Source organism: Cupressus sempervirens, chromosome 8 (assembly GCF_028749045.1).
Source record: "Cupressus sempervirens isolate cs-2001-9-10 chromosome 8, ASM2874904v1, whole genome shotgun sequence".
Lineage (NCBI taxonomy): Eukaryota > Viridiplantae > Streptophyta > Pinopsida > Cupressales > Cupressaceae > Cupressus > Cupressus sempervirens.
The window spans coordinates 754,822,330-754,841,838 of record NC_143125.1 but is presented as its reverse complement, the minus strand read 5'-3'; the positions used below and the strand labels follow the sequence as shown (position 1 = coordinate 754,841,838).

Here is a 19,509-nt window from a genome sequence, read left to right as displayed (position 1 = left end):
GGTCTAGTAGGGCGTCAGACATCTCCTTTCCGCCAGTCAGTATGATGAACGGACTCATGAATGGGAGGGTTTATGAATGGGCTTCTCTGTTGGCCACACGCATTGATGAGTTTATGACATTGCAGCATAAAACATTTTACATGCCACACTATGCCATCGGACTCTTTCTGGAGGCAACTGCAAGGATGATACCCAAAGAAAAGTTGGAAACCTAGCCAAGTCCGCCAGTACCCGACAAGCCTCCAATAATGTAGTGGAGGCATTTAAACACACCTGGAGGGCAAAAAGGTGTTGGCCAGAAGAGGGTACGGCAAGAGATGGAGGAATCCGAAACATCGACAGTGGCTGGCAAGATACATCTTGTGAGGAGGATGACTCAGAGGAAATGGAGGAGGTGGAGCAGGATGAGGAGGAAGATGATGAGGAAGTCAGGGTGATTTTAGCGACCCCACTTCACTTTCCGCAGCAGTTGACATCGGCACCAATAACAGTTACGCCATCGTTTTCAGCTCCACATATGCACACTATGGCAAATGCTCACATCCTAGGGTTCGGGCAGTTTAGACATCCAATGGTTATGACCCCAATCACCCTATACCCCAAATCACGGACAGCAGTAGGAGTAGTAGGACTAGTTTCACATTTAGCGGCTGCCCAACCTTTAGGAAGCCGGAAGACAGCATCACCAACGGACACACCTGCGGGCACGCAACCTACAAGAACACAACCTCAACTAGTGGTTCAGGAATCGAACTTCGTACCTCAAGAACAGGGATCACTTCAATCAGTAGCAGTAAGTCTACCTCAGCCACATCCAGTAGCAGAGTTGACAGCCACGGAGGGAGGAGATGGTCAGGGAAAGGCACAAGACCAGGTCCGGTTAGAGATGATTGGGACAGATGCAGTAGTCACGATAGCCGACACACTGTTGGATGATGCAGCAAATCGAAGTGTTGAGTTGAGCATGCCAGAAGTTGAACACCAAGCGACAACAGCCGCACAGATTAGCTAAGCAAGCTAGGCGAGTGAGTATTTGAGACGACGACTACTTGCCCCTGTTACCAGAGATCCTTCCATTCAGTCTCCTATGCGAGAGGACCTTCAGTTAGAAGCGATTTGGTCATACAGCAAGGTTTCGAGGTCCCTACATCACTGGAGGTAGAGGATCAGAGTGCAGCAACACTAGAGAAAGCAGATGGAAAGGTACAGACACAAGGTCCTATACCAGTAGCGGAGGAAAAGGATAAGGATATCCATTCATGCCTCAGTGACATCACCAAGAGAAGCAAGTGTCTGGCAGAGTTGATGCTCACAAAGAGAGGATGGGCAGAGGCTGGGCAAGAAGCTCGAGAGGCTGCAAAGAAGGCTCGAGAGGAGATGGCCGACCGACTTGCCACCCAGCAAATTGCATGGGAAACAAAGCGGACAGCACTATTAGCACAACTCGAGAAAATTGCACAAGTGAAGTAGGAAGCAGATCAACAACTTGCAGTGGCGCTACTAGAGAAGGAAAAAGCAAAGAAAGCGCATGATCAAAAAGAAGTTGAATGCCATGAGGTCACATTAATGCTAAAGGAGGTAGCGGATAACTCCCAGATCAGAGCTGATTTAAAAGTCCGAACGGAACAAGTGTATCAGCTACGACACAATCGGTCTACACAATCAGAGACAGCTTTCTACTTCATGATGTTTATGTTGTTTTTTTTTTATGAATGAATGTAATTAGTTGTTTCTAAGTTTTGTTGTGTTGTCGTTCGGAGACGACTTTTCTTTTTCGGGGGGATGATGTCGTTGGTAAATATTATGTAGCCAACAGGATGTATGTCGTTGGTAAATACTATGTAGCCGATGGCCCCTTCGGGAAGGTTCTTGTTATGTAGCCGATGGCCCTTCAAGAAGGTTCTTTAGAAAGTATATATACACCCTCCAGGATCATTGTAATCATCATCATAAACATAATGTAATGTCTTTGGCATATGCAAATAATAAAAGTATTGTTGTTCTTGTCTATTGTCTATGTGCATTAATCTATTTACCCCCTACAGTAAACATAATTCATTGCATTTCTTGGGTTTAGGCTCCTCATTACAAGATATAATATGCTTATTTTAGTGCAAAAAGGATTTTATAGTTGAGTATGCCCCTTCAAAATTCCTTGGAATTTGGCAATTACAACACATTATAGGAACACAGGGAATTGCTGTGAATGACACATGCAAATTCGACCAAAGGATAGTCATGTAAGATGTCTCAGATGGTTATTAACAAAGACCAAGAATGGGCAAAACACAAAAGGGAAGACAATTTAAGAAAAAATTGTGACAGCTGAATGAATGTGCTAACAGACTAATCCCTTGTTGAAGCGGTAAAATGACAAGTATTTCCTCCTCCCATGTCTGAAAAGCATATGGAAAATCGAAAAGCTAGTGATGTGATATTTGGCTTGAGTTTTGTCTGTGGCACGTCATTTAATAAATGCCAAGCCCGTCCTTTATTTTAAATATGAAAAAGCAACTCTTTTTGGTGAAGTGTCACAGCAAAGTTGCAGAGTGAATTAGTAGGTGAAAGTCTTTTGTAGGAAGATTATGGATTTAACTTTGTTTGTGTCTAAGGCAGCAATTGTTAAATCATGGAGGCAGTCTTTTCAGTGGATACTGATAAACAACAGAAGAGCTTTAAGGGTCCGTTAAGCAAGGAAAGGATGAAGGGATTGTTGAAAATCAAAATGGATGAAATGATAGAGGTAATCCTCTTTGTTTTAGGCCCTGAATTCCAAGAAAGGAAGATCAAACGTGGTGTAAATTTGATATCATCTCAATGTTTGTAGCATGGGGGGCTTGAGTTGGGGGAAAGCACTCAGGAAATGCGCAGAATCACAGAAGCTTTATTTGAAAAGGAATTGTTGGGTGACCTGGAATCAATCCTAGAATGGGTGATTCCAAGCATATGATCTGATGTGAGTGAGTGTTTTGAGGACAAGGAAGATGCCTGGCGCTATGGTTTAGTGCTAGTTTTAAGATGGTGGGGGAAAGTAGACAAACTCCAATATATGCAAAATGAATTGCCGGCCTAGAAACGGGTTAAAAATGAACTAGTGGTGCAAGAAAGAATAGCGAAAGGTGAGGTGTAGGCATTGGTTTTACTTGTGCCACGTATAAGGAGGAATCGCCAAGGGCAGAGAGCAAACTTAAATGGAGTTCTGTGATGGAAGAGCAATTGAGAGAGTAAATTTAGGTTTTGGAATAATGGGTATTAAGGGAAAGACGAAACCTATTGTTTTGAAGTTAGGTAGAGATGATATGCATTTTTGGTTCTGCCTTCGAATGACAAAGGACTCAAGGAGTGAGGTGAACACGATATACATTTTAGTACTGGATATGGATGGAGAAGGCAGTAGGAAGGCTTTTTATGTAGGTGAAGGATCATCTTCTACAGGTCATGATGGCTTCAGGGATTTTTGAAGATTAGAAGGATGATTGTGTTATCGAGGTGCGGATTGGATAGGGTGAGGACAAAGGTAAGTTGTGTGCCATTCAAAAAGGTTAATATGTGACCATAGTCTTCTGAAGTTTGGCCAAGACAAGCAACTGTATTGACCTTTTATTGTTTTCATGCGAAGCTAAGATCTAGGATAGATATTATAAATTGTTGTTATCGTGTATTTAATATGGCTAGTGAGCCGAATATGATTTCTTTCCTAATGCTCCAGAAAGTAGAATGAATATTGTAATGAATCCAAATGTAATTATTATAATATTAATAAAATAAGCTATTTATTACCGACCCAAAAAAATACTATGCGTGGAGATGGATGCTCCAACTAGCGTGGTTCTACTACTCTATTAATTGTGATATGTGGGTAATTTTGGGTCCATGAAGATAGAGTCTAGGTTCTATTCAAGAAATGACTAGTTAACTAATAACTAATTTGGATCCAAATAGAACTGAAGCGGCCCACAGGATACATTTTAAAAGATAATATGACAAGGAAAATATATTTGGTACTCATAAGTTACAGACAATAATACCCATAAATTGAAATCAATTTCAATAGATTGACAAAAAATAAATTGGTGAAAAAGTACTAGATGGTAAAACTCAAACCTAGATATTCTAATTTATCAATTACCACAAATAAACAAAGTCAAGAATTGTTGAAACATAATAAGGATTACCTTGGCTACGAAGACAAAGAGCGATACATACGGCTGTAACTGCATTCTGCAGTTGGTGGTACCCAATCATGCGAAGACATACACCAAATAATTGAATTGTCTACAGAAAGTATGTCCATTAGTGAGACAGGAAAATATATCATGAAATGCTGATCCTATCATACTTACTTGGTTCTATACAGCACCAACCAATATCTCTAGAAAGGAAATATTAAGTAATCTAATGACTAGAAGCTATTAGATCTAGAAAGATGCCTACAAAATGAACAGTAAGACACGTACAAAGCTCACCATATCATGGATCTCTTTCTAATTGTTTAATATAAATGACAATGATTACCATTTGTGGATCATTTTCATCAGGCTTGACCAAAATATCAACATATTGACATGGTTGATCACTTGTGGAATCTAATTTAGTGATTGTACTATTAATCCCAGGCCCAAATGCCGATGTTACTGGTGCATTCATTGAAACTGCTGCCTTGCGAAGAATATACTCAATTTGTGGTTCAAATGGACCACCAAGTATCACCTACAAGAATCAAACAAGCTCCTTCAATTAGAAACATCATAATATGCAAATTTAACTTCCATCATCCAATTAATCCAAAAAGTAAATAAGGAAATTAAAGGCAGTTCTTCTTGTAAATATTTCAAGTTGTCTAAAGCAATCAAAAAATGCAATGAACAAGTTACCACTGTGCTATCAGTTTCTTAGAAGTACTAAGGTTGATTACATAGAAATTGAGGGAGAAGATTAAAGGGGGCAGAAATTGAAAATGTGTGTGTGTGTTGATATATATTATAGATAGATAGATTGATAGATAGATATTATAATTAACATAATATGATATATTATAATAATAATAAATTCCTTAAAATATGATTTATTAAAATTATCATACACATTAATGTTAGTTTATCATTATTATATTATTATATTTTAATTACTCTTATTCTATTAGTAATTTTTTTAACCATATTATTAGTTATATAATCTTTATTATGATACACATCACAATTAAAATATTATATTTAAATATCATTATTATATTATCTTATGATATAATAATTTTTTCCTATTAATTATAATTCATTATGTCTGATACATCAAGAGCTAGTTTTAGAGTTCACCAGATACCAAATTAAACACAGTTTATGATCTGTCGCCTGTACAGATCTACAACACCAATACATCAAGCCAGTTCAAAATATATACTATATTAGACTTGTCCTAATTGTTCTCCTTGAACCATGTTGTCTAAGGCAGTGGACCATCAGCCCATCTGAGTCTAAGGACCTCATCCCGGATTTCATTTCGTGGGTTGTTGAAGAGAGCTTCCCAAGAAAGCGTAGGGGGACAAGGAATTGCACCTATTAAGTGTTCATGTATTTAAGGATCGTTTTTTTGCAAATGTAACAACACTGCCATTATAATTGGTGTATTCCAAATGCAGATTTGGATCTCATATAAATATGAGAAGAGACATGTCTCGTGAAGAGACATGTCTCTATGGTGTAATCATCAATTAATAATATTATATTAACATAAATAACAATATGTATTACAATATATATAATATAATATATATATATATTATATACTATAATATATATCTTATATACAATAATAAATATATACGTATTATATACAATAATGTATATTATTTAACATGGATAAGTATATATAGAAAATGATGATTTACCAATAACAATAATGTATATCAGATTCATGTAATGCCCCACTCGGGAACCCAAAAGAAATAAACCTAATATGTTACAAAGTTTATTGAACTATTTATTTTTATTTTGTTTAAACAACATCAAAGTAACAATAATGCGTAAGCAATATTTACATACACATCAAATACACATAAGAAATTACAAATACAGTTTCAATTCCTTAAGAGTTCCTTCACGTTGAGTCACATTTGAGAAAATTTTATTAATAAGTTTAAGTCTCAGTTACAATGTCCATAATCATAAAATGAATAAACACATACATAGTCATATAGGCAAATGCATAAGTGTAACTAATAATATGAAAGCACATCTAATGAATAACATCCACTGCACATGTCACAGGGTATGTGAAAATAGATACAAGTACACCAATATACAATACAATATCCCGTAGGATCTCCAAACACATGACACATAGATACATCAAATGAATAGGAGTCTTCAAGATAAGAGGAAGAATGATAATAGTACCATTGTATCAAGGAGCATCCAACATTTGTCAATCTGAGAGGGACCCAAATGGTAAGCATACACTACCTCTTGACCGCGTGGTCACCTAATCAGGCTCTCACTCCCATCGTGCAGGAGAGATAATGTGTGATCCACACACAGATAATCAAATCATAAAATAATCTTAGGCGAGGAATCCTGATAGCCAAATCTACCTCAAGGGTAACACAAACTACTCAAGAAGAAGAGATAATCAAAATCGAAATGACACTCATACCAAGTCAACATACAAAAACCAAGACCAAAAATATACAACCATCTCAAAATCAATGTCAAGCGTCACAAGCACAAAGACCAACAGATAACAATTGTCATCAATAAAAGTAAACTACCAATCACTAACTCCAACAATAAAAAAAACACCAATAATGAATAACTGATCATTCATTAATAAAAGTCAATTGTCAACAATAAATGACATCCAATCAATGAGTAACAATTCACAATAAATACACCATTAGAAGCAATATCCAACAAGTACACCACTAGAGGCAAATATAAAAAAAACCATGAAGGAGACTCAAGCTACAAACTATGGAGTGTCATCACATGAGTCAACTCTAGAGTTACCCTAACAGTCTCTCAGGACCTCAGCCCCCTAGTGACTCTATGCAGAACCAGAATACCCTCTCATGATGACAAGGAAACTAGTCATACCATTCAAGGTATCATCTCCATCTCATTCTTAGTCTATAGAAGCACTCAAGGCATGGACGAGGAAAAATCTCTAACTTATTTTTTTAATGTATCTCAAGGAAAAGGGCTAAGCAAGATATTTTAATTACTATGTTATCACTTGTTACACAACTTACAATGAGTTACCCTAATAGCCACTTTGGGCCCCCACCCCCATTGCAAGCCACTCCCATAGACATGCACCTAGACTACCTTCTCTAAAATGGCAAACCACAATAGTGTCTCATACCACAAAAAGTAATATTGATCGAATTTCATTCCTTAATAGGCAACCCAAAAAAAACATTAGTTCTCAAAACCCAAATTCTCAAAATTGCTCAATAGCATAAAACTCATAAAACATAAATCTCAATTCAAATAATAAAGTTCATCATGACATCCAGTCAAATAATCATAAAAGAAATCTCAAAAATCGCCTCTAGTTCACATCCTAACTTCGCCAACTAAACAATCCACAAAGAAAAACAATCATGAAAATAAACATCACAAGACTATAAATAGAATATTAGAAAACACAATTTTCAGCCACATGATTTAATTCCACCAATTTCTCTAGTTTACTTTGGGTCATAAGGATGTGTTTAGAAACAAAGTAAGAATATATATGTTAATATAAATTGTTATGCTGATATACTTATTTAAAATAATAAGTGTTCTTGAAGAATTTTTCAAACATCGGAGCATCTTTTTCCTTCATTTTTGGCACATGTAAGTGGACTCTTTCTTTCTTGCTTTAATTCATGCTTATCTTGTTGATTTTATGCATGTAATTACTTGATGGTTGCCACTTGTTAAAATCTTTGCCGTAAAAAGTGCATTTTTCCCTTAAAAATGAAGTTTTTGTTCATTTTCATGTTTTTGGTTCTTTCCCAAGTCCCAAATTCGAAATTGCATGTTGAAGTGCTTTGTGTGTTGACATGTTTGAATCACTTTCCAAAGGTACGTTTTTCTTTGTGCTTTTGTATTTTGTGTTTGCTTGTCGGTTTTCTCCACTTTGGAAATATTGCAAGTTCTTTCCCAAGAACTTGTTTTTGCTTCACTTCATGGGAAAGCATTATCACATTCCACTTCCATTTTCCATGTTGCAACACTTCACATCTCATCCAACAAAATGTGATTACATGTTTTCCATCTCATTCGCCATCCGCACATGCATGTAATTCCATTTTCCATTTCCATTTTCACTCATCTCACTTTCCTACGAAATGCCTTACATGTAATTGCATCAAAAAGGTCTATTTTGATTAAAAGTCATTCTTTGGAAAGACAAAAATATGTCATTTTCATCTTCCATGGACTTTGACTTCACCTTTTCCCCAAAGATGACTATAAAGTTCATTATCCCTCTTCCATTTTCCATTTCCATCTCTCCATATGCATTCACGCCTCCATGAGCAAATACATGTTTTTCCATTTTTTGCATCTTTCCATTCTTTGCACCTCATCTTCCATTCGCACTTACATGTAAAAGCTCGTCCACCATTCGCCTTTGCTTTCCATCTCATCCTTCATCTCTTGTTGCATGTTGCATTTACATGTACTCCATTTTCCATGCAATGACATCTTGAAAGCCCAAGTCACATTTTGGAAATCAGCAATCCCCATTTGCATGCATTCCCATGCACCAAGCACTTTACTTCAAAAAAAAAAAGAGGTAAAGGTGCTGATGGAAAGTTGTTTTGAGTTTACATCTGGACACCATCAAGAAGGTTTTCAAAGTGTCAAAGACTCCAGTTTGTGCTGATCTACAAAGGAGAATTCACGACAACTTGAGAGAGAAAAGCTAGATCACATCAAATTTTCACATGACAATGGACAATTCATCATAGTTACAGGTTATCAAAAGACACAACAACATGGTTATCAAGGCGAATATAGTGGTACAAAGTACAGGAACTTCTGATCCTGTGATCATTCGAGATTGCATCACCAAGTACAAGGCCCTTCAGAACAACCCCTAGGATTGTTTCAATTCTCTTCTGTCTTTCTTCTTCTTCTTCTTTCATGTCTGTAATTGAAGAGGATGTATTACATGAAGATGTGTAATTACATGTAATGCAAGTTACATATGCATGTGAAAGATGTAATGTGAGTTGCATGTGTAGTTGCATGTAACCCTATATTTTCTCTTTTAGTTAGACTAGGTCAAAGTTGGTTGAGTTGCTCCCACTTTTTCCTCTACCTTTTTCTCAACTCTTGTGCCTACATAAAGTAGTGCCCCCTCATTCTAAAAATCATCTTTTGTTCTATGCAAGAAAGCTCTGCCACATTTGTGCAAGCATAACTTTGATTGTGTAGTACAAAGTTGGGAGAAAAGTGAATAAAATAAGCAATTGGATTCGAAGCTTTGACTGGAAGCAACTGTGATAGAGCAAATTAGAAGCCTTGACTATAATTTGTGCCTATTTTCTTGATTCATGTTATTATTGTGTGTTCAATAAAAGACCATAGTGATTTAAGAAGCAATTGGAGCTAAAGCTTTGACTGGGAGCGGTTGTGGAAGTATATAGCTAGAAGCTTTGTCTGTAGCATATACTTTCTTAATTCGCAAAATAGTTAAGTATTGTTACTTTTAGGAATGTTTGTGCCCTAATTGTAAAGCTTTTCATATAGAAGTATGACCGCACTTAGAGCCAAACCAGTACATTTTCAGCTAGCCTTTGAGTTAGTGAAAGTTTATCGGTATCACTGTTTCCATCTTTTGATAGAAGTAAAGTTAGACATTCACCCTGCCTATTACTCAATCCACGAGTAAGTGGATTCTTTTTTGAAAGTTAAGAAGAAAGGATATTGCTAACACCCATTTTACAAAATCTCTTGACTTCTTGCTTACCTTGAGTTGATCCAAGGAACGGTAAGAAGAGGAAGTCTTCCCTTTGGAGAGACTCTGTCTCACACGCTATAACTGGTCATCCTATTTTGCGACTGGATTTTTAACCAAAACTGCAAATTACAAAATATTCACCCAACAGGCCCATCAAAATCATGCAGTCGTAGAATTGTATTTCTAGACTCCTTCTAAGTATCAATCTTCTAGGCTCATATGTTGCCTTTGAAGAAGTGTTAGACTCCCTCTTAATGAAAGAGTCCCTTGTCTGGACTTTATTTCATAGTCTCGGATGTTATCACCCACAAAAATGCCTTCTTAGAATATTTTCCATATTTGAATAATCTCCACACCGAGGATGGTTCAAGTGGGAATGGAACATTGGTTATCATGCCTCCCCTCAATGTAAAATTCCCACTTATTCCATTATTTATAGAATTTTCAGTCACTTGTCCCAACTGAATCACTCGTGTCGTTTTACATATTGGTTCACATTACTTTTAATTTACACAAGAAAATAAACGTTCACTTCATTCATATCTCAAGCTTATTTGTTCTTTATAAAAATAACTCCAAGCATAGAGAAGGATGGGTATTAGTTGGAATGTTACACTTAGCCGTATAGGCCAGACACTCAAAATATTAAAGGTCGGTGATTAATATTCCCAATACTTTTATAGTATACCCTTGGTATTCTACCCAAATGTGTATATAAGCATCTTTAGGCCTTTCGCAACATACAATTTTACCATAACACCAAGAAATGGGCAACTATGAATCATTTTGCACTAAGAAGTAACTCACACATAAAACTTTTCACTTGATAATCGAGCACTTGATACTTTTATTGCAAAGAGCACTTCTTCAATATATTCTATCAATGTCATCTATACCAAAAACATCTGGTTTCTTCTCTTTGCTAGTATGTTCAATATCCATTTCTTGATTGTATGTTGTTTGACTTGTATATTTATCTCTAAGTGAAAACTAAAAAATTAATGATTTTCTACTGATAGCCCATCGTATAAGACCAATTGCTCTATTTTCTAATAATGAGTCATGTCATCAAAGGACACATCTAGGGCTATTTTAATTTCTGCATCTTCTCACTATCAATTAAATTATACCCTTTTGACCATTAATTACTATTTTATCATAGTACTTCTCCGATTCATTAGGATATGATTTGTGTCTCCCCTAAAGTCCTATTCACGAAGATATTAAGTCTTCTAGAAGACATCTGGTACACAAGGAGGACTATCAATGCAAGAAGGCATTGTTCACATTGTGCTCAACTATAAGCTGAACTTCAATGGATTTGAGACAACAAATTTGTGAGCTGGAAGAGTCTTTTTTTTTTCAAACTTGTACAACAGTCATCAGATATGCATGTTGGACACAGTGCTACATTGATGGCATCGGGTCGGTTTCCATAAAAGATTTAGTGCCCAAGACTTTAGAACAAGTGTCATGTATATTACTCCAAGGTTACATTCAGCTTGATTACTTTCTCTAGCTAACGGATGGAGCCACTCTTGACTCTTTGATACCAACTTCTTTGTTGAATGTAAATATTAGGAATACTAATAGTGATGGACATGAAACTAACAAAACTTAGAGTGTTCGGGATTTATCTAGTTCTTCTTCTTCTTACTCATAGAGGGATCTTATATCAACTAGTTGCGAACTACAAAATATTTGGCCACATTGGGAATTTATGGTTGAAAATGTATAGAGGATGTATCAGGCCCGAGACAAATATATAGCCATGTTTGTGTGATAAACCTCATTATTACCAATAATATGAATAACTCCTATTGCACTAGTGTGTTAGCTGTCCAACCAACTATTTATTGTAATTAGAATAGAACTCCTGACAATGACTTCTGTCAACTATCTCTATCACATGTCATGCAACGTTACTATAGAAACCTTTTCATTCGTGTGAATAATGTTTCCCAACTACTATATAATTCAAAAAATCTATATCTACCTTTGGACAATCTTAACAATCAAGACAATGAATTCTTCCATATGTTGCTCTTAAATAGATGCACACATGCTTCTCTTGAAATAAACAAGTTGCTCAACCAACACACATTTGATGCAATTGTGTATATCTTTTACAAATTATCCTTTTGGTTATAGTTCAAACATCCAACAATTATGACTCGCCAACTCAAGATTCTCTCCTATGGTGAGTGCTTGTACTCTAGATTTTGTAATTCATATGGTTTGTATCTTCTTAATAACTTATATGCAAAAATCAATATCTATGCATATTAGCACAGTCTCCAAAAATGACAAACTCCTAATGCTCTTATGCAGCAATATGTATTTGGAATCACAGATATCTCCAAACATAGTATTGTCACCCTTGACTTTATTACCCAACAATTTCAGAGACATTGATGAAATCACTTCCCATATTACCATCTGTTGATGCGAGTTTTGTATCACTTACATAATATATTAGCAATTGGATATTTGATACAGAATATCAAACATACAATTCCTCTCTTGAAAAGTTAATGCTCATGAGACATGAGTATAACTCCAATGTTCCTTACACCGTTGGATACTCGCTCAGTTTTATCAATGTGATTTGCTGATAATCACGTAGGCGGCCTTACACTATTCATTCGAGGATGACTTGGACATTGATGGGATGAAGGTGATGGTGGCTCGGTTTGTGAAATGTGTGGAAGCAGATAATGTTGATGGTCACGATGATGATGTTGATGGGAAAGCGATGGTTGTGGAAGGTGAATGGATGAGTTCTATCACTTGATCTACTCTAACTTTCTCCTCTCTAAACTTTGACTACCCAACTACTCATTGTTCTACTCCTACTCCTATGAATGGAAGGTTAGCAAATGGGTGGAGATCGAACCTAATGAGAGCTGACCAGCGGCCCCACTTCCACAAGTGCAATGATTCTAAGGAAAAATAAACTAGTTTACCACACAAAGCTTTCCAACCAGCCGCTAGGATGCTAGTGGCCTAGTATTGATCCCTATCAAACATTTACCAATGCTACCATACAACTATTCATCTACTTTAACTTTACTTAAACAACTTCAAATGAAACCAACTTTAACAACTTGAAAAGAAATCTAACTAAGTGGAAGTAGAAAACATGCAATAACACCCAATGTTCTTGATCAACATGCCAATCGCAACAATGAAAAAGAGAGCATTTTGGTATTATCTTCGCAACAATTTCTCCGACCCCCTTTACAAATGAGAGCAAATGGCCTTTTATAGAGTCCAGAAATACAATGGACGGTGGAGATCAAAACAAGATCAACGATCCAGATTGGATCCTCAAAACCCTAATTAGGGTTGCCACCCCATCGGCCAATGAGAAGTTGCCACCTCATCAATGGACCAATGAAAAAAGTGCAAAAAGTGGCAACCAATGAGAAGGCACCAAAATGGTGGCCAATCAGAAATTGACACCTGTCCTATTCTAGAAGAAAGGGGAAATTTGCCACTTGGGCTTACATCAAATGATCTTCTAATATAAATCTTCCCTTTTCTTTCATTTTCTTAGCTAAGGCAATGAACTTAGCTAGCCTTTCGTTAACTTCTTCCATAGGAGGACAAGGTGTGTGTTTCGCCTTGAGTTTTGTTGACTTCGCCACGCTGTTCACTGCTTGTAGCATCTTTTCATGATCCTTCTCATATTTCTTTGCAAATCCAATAAAAGCACTGAGAGAGAAAAGGGTGCCCAAATGCTTTTTCCTGATGGCAACCTTTCCCAACTCCTCCAATTTCGATCCAAAATCTGTCTCGTTGACATCTTCTCTAATATCTTCAAAACCAAGGGCTACGCCGTTGTCGCTCATCATGGTCACAGTGGAAGTGTCAATACCTGGGCCGTGATGTGCAACTGCCTTTTGTATATCCTTTTATTGTACCACCATTGGTATTGGTTATTCGCCTCATTTTCGAGAAGAGGGAAGTATTGGGCGTCATATCCTCTTTGTCTTTCTTAGTGTTCGCCTGCTTGGGATTCTTACTTGCACTATCATCCTCCAAGCTCGTCGCCCTATTACGGGATGGTAGAGTGGTGGACCAAAAGGCAAGAAGAACCAAGCGGAGCAATCCTTAGCCTAGAACGAAAGATGGATATCTCAGCTTAAGCACTCCTCGCAACTCTAAATGATTTGAAATTACCTCTACTATAGCCAAGGGGGATTGTCCTTCCTTTAGTCTGTCCCTCATCCGTATCATGTCCACTTCATTTTCGAGAAGAAGGAAGTATTGGGCATCATATCCTCTTTGTCTTTCTTAGTGTTCGTCCGCTTGGGATTCTTACTTGCACTATCATCCTCCATGCTCGTCGCCCTATTACGCGATGGTAGAGTGGTGGACCAAAAGGCAAGAAGAACCAAGCGGAGCAATCCTTAGCCTAGAACGAAAGATGGATATCTCAGCTTAAGCACTCCTTGCAACTCTAGATGATGAAAGTTCACCTTAACCGATGAACTTACAGCGACTTTTCGGAACCTAGGATATGACTTTCAAGAAGTTCAAATCCCTTTGCAAATCAGGAATTTACCATGCAATTCACCTCCAAATAAAGTTACCCAACCTAAGGAAAAAATCGCAGCCTCTTGAAAAAAAAACAGAATTTTATCTTCCACAAATTTCGGCTCCCACAAAATTCGGCCCCCACAAATTTCGCCTTCCACAAAATTCGGCTCCTACAAATTTTGCCTAAGTCTGAAAAAAATCTACTCTTCCACAAAATTCACCCACATAGAGAGGAAGAAATGATTTGTGAAAATGAAATGTGGAGGAGACTCCCTTTATAGCCAATTTTCTTTCTCCATAAAGCTGGCCTACATGGTCTAGGAGAAAACAAAAAACAAAACGTAAATTCAAGTTAAGGCCCACAATTAAATACTTGGCTCGAAAAAATTAATTTTGCCAAAAAAAAAATTGCACTTTTAAATTTACCAATTAGCTCCAATTGCAAAACGAAATTAAATGGTGCCTTGAGGGTGTTAAATATTTCCATTTAATGAGGACGTAGTAATTAATACGTCATTAAAATTGTATTTTGGCTAACCAAAATTTATTTTTCAATAATAAATTACTAAATTCATTAAAAACTTAAAAGTTTTCAAGGCAAATTAATCCAATTAAAGAAAATTTTTTGCAATTTTCTACCAAATCGATTTTTTAAAATTAAAAATTAAAATTGCATTTAGAACCAAAAATCGATTTTTTGCAATTTTCCATATTTCAACAAAATTAAAAATTTTCACCAAAGAAAATTTTTTTTTGAGATTTTTCAGAAACTTAAGTCTAATTAAAATTTCTCTTTTGAGAATTATCCAAATTTACAGAGTTAAGACCAAATTTTCAAAAGAAAACGCCTAAGTACAAAATTCACAACTTTATCCTGCCAAGTTGAAGTAAACTTAGAAAATTATTCGGCCTAGGGATGAAATTGATAGCTCTGGAAAATCAAGTTAAGAAAACCGAGTGAAAATAAGCTAAGCCTCCCCATATTTGTCTTGAAGGTGCCAAGGCGTGAAATTTTTCAAAACTCAAAATTGTTGGACAATCCAAAAATTTGCCAAGGCGATTAGAAAGAAGGGGGTCCCCAAAAATTTTGGGGCGATGGTGTGAAAACCTCACAACACCATCGTCGTATGCTCTCCTACAGAGATTGATACTGGCCCAAAATCACAGTAGATGAATTTTTGTGACAGATTTATGAGTTTGCAGAACATGAATTATGTTCAACTTCCAAAGTATGCTTCTATTGAATCTAATAAAGGTAATGTTTTCAATAATTGAATAATGACAGAGCTTGTAGAATTGAATGTCAAATTTATGATAGTCACTAAATGGATGCTTGATTGTAGAGTGCCCATGTGTTCGTAGATATGGAGACTTGAAGGGTTGTCTCTTAAATTTCTCTTTTTTTTACTACTTTTTTTTTATCACTATTATTGTCTCCTTTAAAATCCACGTACTCAGACCGCCATGTCTTTTCTCCTCTAATTGATTTTTCTAATCTCCTTGTTGGATGGTTCCAGACATGTTTTCGAAGTATAATTTGATCTTACTAAAAATTTAATTTGCCAGCAATTACTACTCTAACTTCCTCCCTTTCGACTTCTTATATCTCTGTGATTGAGAGGAAGATCCGTAAATGATGATCTTCTCCTATTATTCCCTTACTTTATACTGGAGGAGAACGATATATAGAAGTCCTACTGTGAATGCTCATTTCACGCATCCATTCCTCTCAGTGTAAGATTATTTTATCTACCTTTGATAGCTATCAGTTCACTAGTTGGAACTAATTAGATTATTTTATCGGCCTTTGATAGCTATCAGTTCACTAGTTAGGACTAATTTGTTTTATTTTCTGATATTCCCTCTTTATTCCTTGTTTTGATGATGGTGGTGCTAGAAATGTAAGGTAGGCTAGGTTACTAAGATGGAAAGGGTGAATTAGGAACCAATAAAACTTTTCACTTAATTCACTAATGAATTCTTCATATATTATTCTGATCTAGTTACATGCATGAAAGAATGAAAGCAATAAAATATTCATAACACTTTGACACAAGATATGGTGACCTAGAAACCTTCCAAATAGAAAGTAAAACTGGGATGGGGATGATACCCACAAGCTTTAGTACTGCAGTATAAAGTTCGCATGTTAAGACTTACAATTGACCACTTCTAGTGATCTACCTTATTAGGAGCAATAAGGACTGTTAGATCCACCTTGCTAAAGGATTTACAAAAATATAGTGAAGTATGCACTCTGTTAGGAGATTTAGCAAAAGACTGTTAAGTCCACCTGGTTAAAAGATTTAACTGATGCACCTGTTAGGATGAACCAGTGATTGAACTCTGATCTGCAACTTTGATTTGTTGAATGAGATTCCTTGATTTGCAATGATCACCTGACTGTGATAGATAAGTCTCTGCTATACCTTATACTACTTGTAGCCTTCTTCAATTCACACTCATGCTTCTTCTGCTTCTTATTGATTACATTTGGATATGATACAATACATTACATATATACCAATCCACTTAATTACTTGCTCGAGTCGGCTACAATACCAAATTCATCATAATTCACAAAGTTGGCCTGTTGTTGTAACTTGGGTTCTAAAGACAACTCGGTGATGTTCTCACACTCAGCAAACACTGTCAACACTCGGCAGACTTTGGCACTCGAATGACGTTAAAGCTCAGTCCATACTAATCACTTCGAGTAGCAAGAACTCAGTCAACATTGTATGACTCAGTGAACACTGAGAAACTCGCTAGATATTGGAATGCTCGGTTGACACTGCATGACTTGGTCAACACTGACTACATTCCCTTTGTTAACATTGCGAACTCGGTAGATACTGAGATTTTTGGTTAACACCACAAAGCTCGGTTAGCACTAAGATCTTCATCACTTGTACTAGAAAGCTCAGTAGACTCTGTTACACTCAGGCAATACTGTAAACTATCTCAGATGCTCGATAGATACTATGAAGCTCGACATGAACTGCAATCTAACTATTTAGCTCAAAAGCAACCTTAGAGCTTAGTAGCAATGAAACCAATTGACTAAGTGTTAAGTCACTAATAGACAAATTGACCTTAATGTCAACAGAAGGATCTGTATGTTCCTCCCGAGTAGTGATTGCTTGGAATTTAACCCTAGTGTGTCTTATATGTCCTTATTAGCCTTCTTAGTGTAGAGCCGTTGAAATTGTGTCCCAACTTAATTCCTTATACACTACAGAGTAATCTGCATACTCCCCTCATGTAGTACATTTGTTCTTTCTATTCCCTCATTGTACAATGAATTCTGATCAGATAATTCCTTTCTGTCATGTTTTGATTACTCATTCCCATCACCTATATAGGCTAGTTTTGATTCTATATTTCCTCTTTTTATTTTCTATATTTGTAGTCTAGTGCTCGGATACCATGTTAATGTATTTAAGGATCGTTTTTCTACAAATGTAGCAACGCTGCCATTGTAATTGGTGTATTCCAAATGCAGATTTGGATTTCATATAAATATGAGAGGAGACATGTCTCTATGGTGTAATCATCAATTAATAATATTATATTAACATAAATAATAATATGTATAACAATATATATTATATATATTATATACTATAATATATATATTACATACAATAATATATATTATTTAACATGGATAAGTATATATAGAAACTGATGATTTACCAATAACAATAATGTATATCAGATTGAATCAATCTGACTGAAGCTACAACTTTAACATTAAGATGCATGAGGTTCTTCCTGCTCTTATTTTCAAAGCTTGTTGGGTCATTTCCAAGACAACCGTTGGTCCTTTATCAGGTTTACTGTTGGGCATTGTTATGTCGGTCCTTTGTCTGTTGGTGCTGCAACTGGATTTTCCTGCATTGACTTGCTCAACAGATCCGAAGGTTATGTTTAACTGACTTTTTTCTTCTTGATGATCTTGTCCAGAAGTTCCTTCACATTGCAATCAAAATCAAATTCTTTCAGCTCTATGGTCTTTATCTCATATGGTGTGTTCTCCTTTCTAAGAACATTTGTACACTCTTTGATAGCCTTGAGTAGTCGATGCTCCTTTAGCTGGAAACTCAAAGTGACCTGCACAGAAATATGTTGATGAATGACTCTCCGCAGAGACTCAGTAAGAATCCTATGTTTACCTTTAAATATCTCCTCATTCCTAAGCAACCAGATATACCAAAGCAAGTGAGAGGAGCAAACAGACCAAAAAGAGTTGAGATACATGGGGATTCCAGGAATAAACCCAGATATAGCAAGAAATAAGTACATATCCACATCCAATGAGAATCTAAACACATTCCACACCCCCTTGACAAAAGTACATTCCAAGAATACACGCGATATAGATTCAGGTTGCTGACAAACCAAGTAGATATAGGGTTCACTGATTGGTTTAGAGAAGGGGAGCCTATGCAACAGGGTTTGCCAAAGGAAACATTGGATTTTAGGTTCAATACAGCAATACCATAGGAAGCTCATATTTTTGGACAATCCTGAGAGTTAAGGTTGGAAAGCCATTTAATATTGATATGTTCAAGGATGTCAGAAGAATTAGTTATCAAACTATATGCATACTTGGCTTTGGTGGAACGCAGAGGGGACTTGTCAGGCCACTTCAGAAGAGGCAATCTATCAATAATCTCTCCACAGACTAAGCATAGCTTTAGGTACCCCCAGGCCTTTTCCAACACAGAAAGGTTTCTTTTATGAGGGGAAGGTATATCATATTTGGAAACCAATTCATCAAAGCCAATGAATCTACCATCAGTAATGAGATCCTCAAGTTTGTTGATGCCAAGTTTGGACCACTAATCAGCATAGCACCCTTGGAGGAGGGCCAAAGGCATGCCATTTCTTTACATATTCCACCACAAAGATTTTTCACCACACACTTTGAAACTATTATCAGTCAGACCTGCCCCTGATATCCATTGTCATATTTGTTCCCATCCTTTCCGTATTGCTTGGAATACT

The 19,509-nt window shown here is 36.4% G+C and overlaps 1 protein-coding gene across 3 annotated transcripts in view; it reads right to left on the bottom strand.

Annotated features, from left to right (window-relative positions):
* The window catches only part of GLA1 (Folylpolyglutamate synthetase family protein), a 261,863-nt gene that overhangs the window by 143,777 nt on the left and 98,577 nt on the right, over window positions 1-19,509 (bottom strand). For all 3 annotated transcript variants that reach the window (XM_089795217.1, XM_089795218.1, XM_089795219.1), the window contains 2 exons: window positions 4,516-4,710; window positions 4,176-4,275 (listed from right to left, as the gene is read on the bottom strand). In XM_089795217.1, coding sequence (XP_089651343.1) covers window positions 4,176-4,275; window positions 4,516-4,710 — 295 coding nt within the window. The remainder of the gene's footprint in view (window positions 1-4,175; window positions 4,276-4,515; window positions 4,711-19,509) is intronic.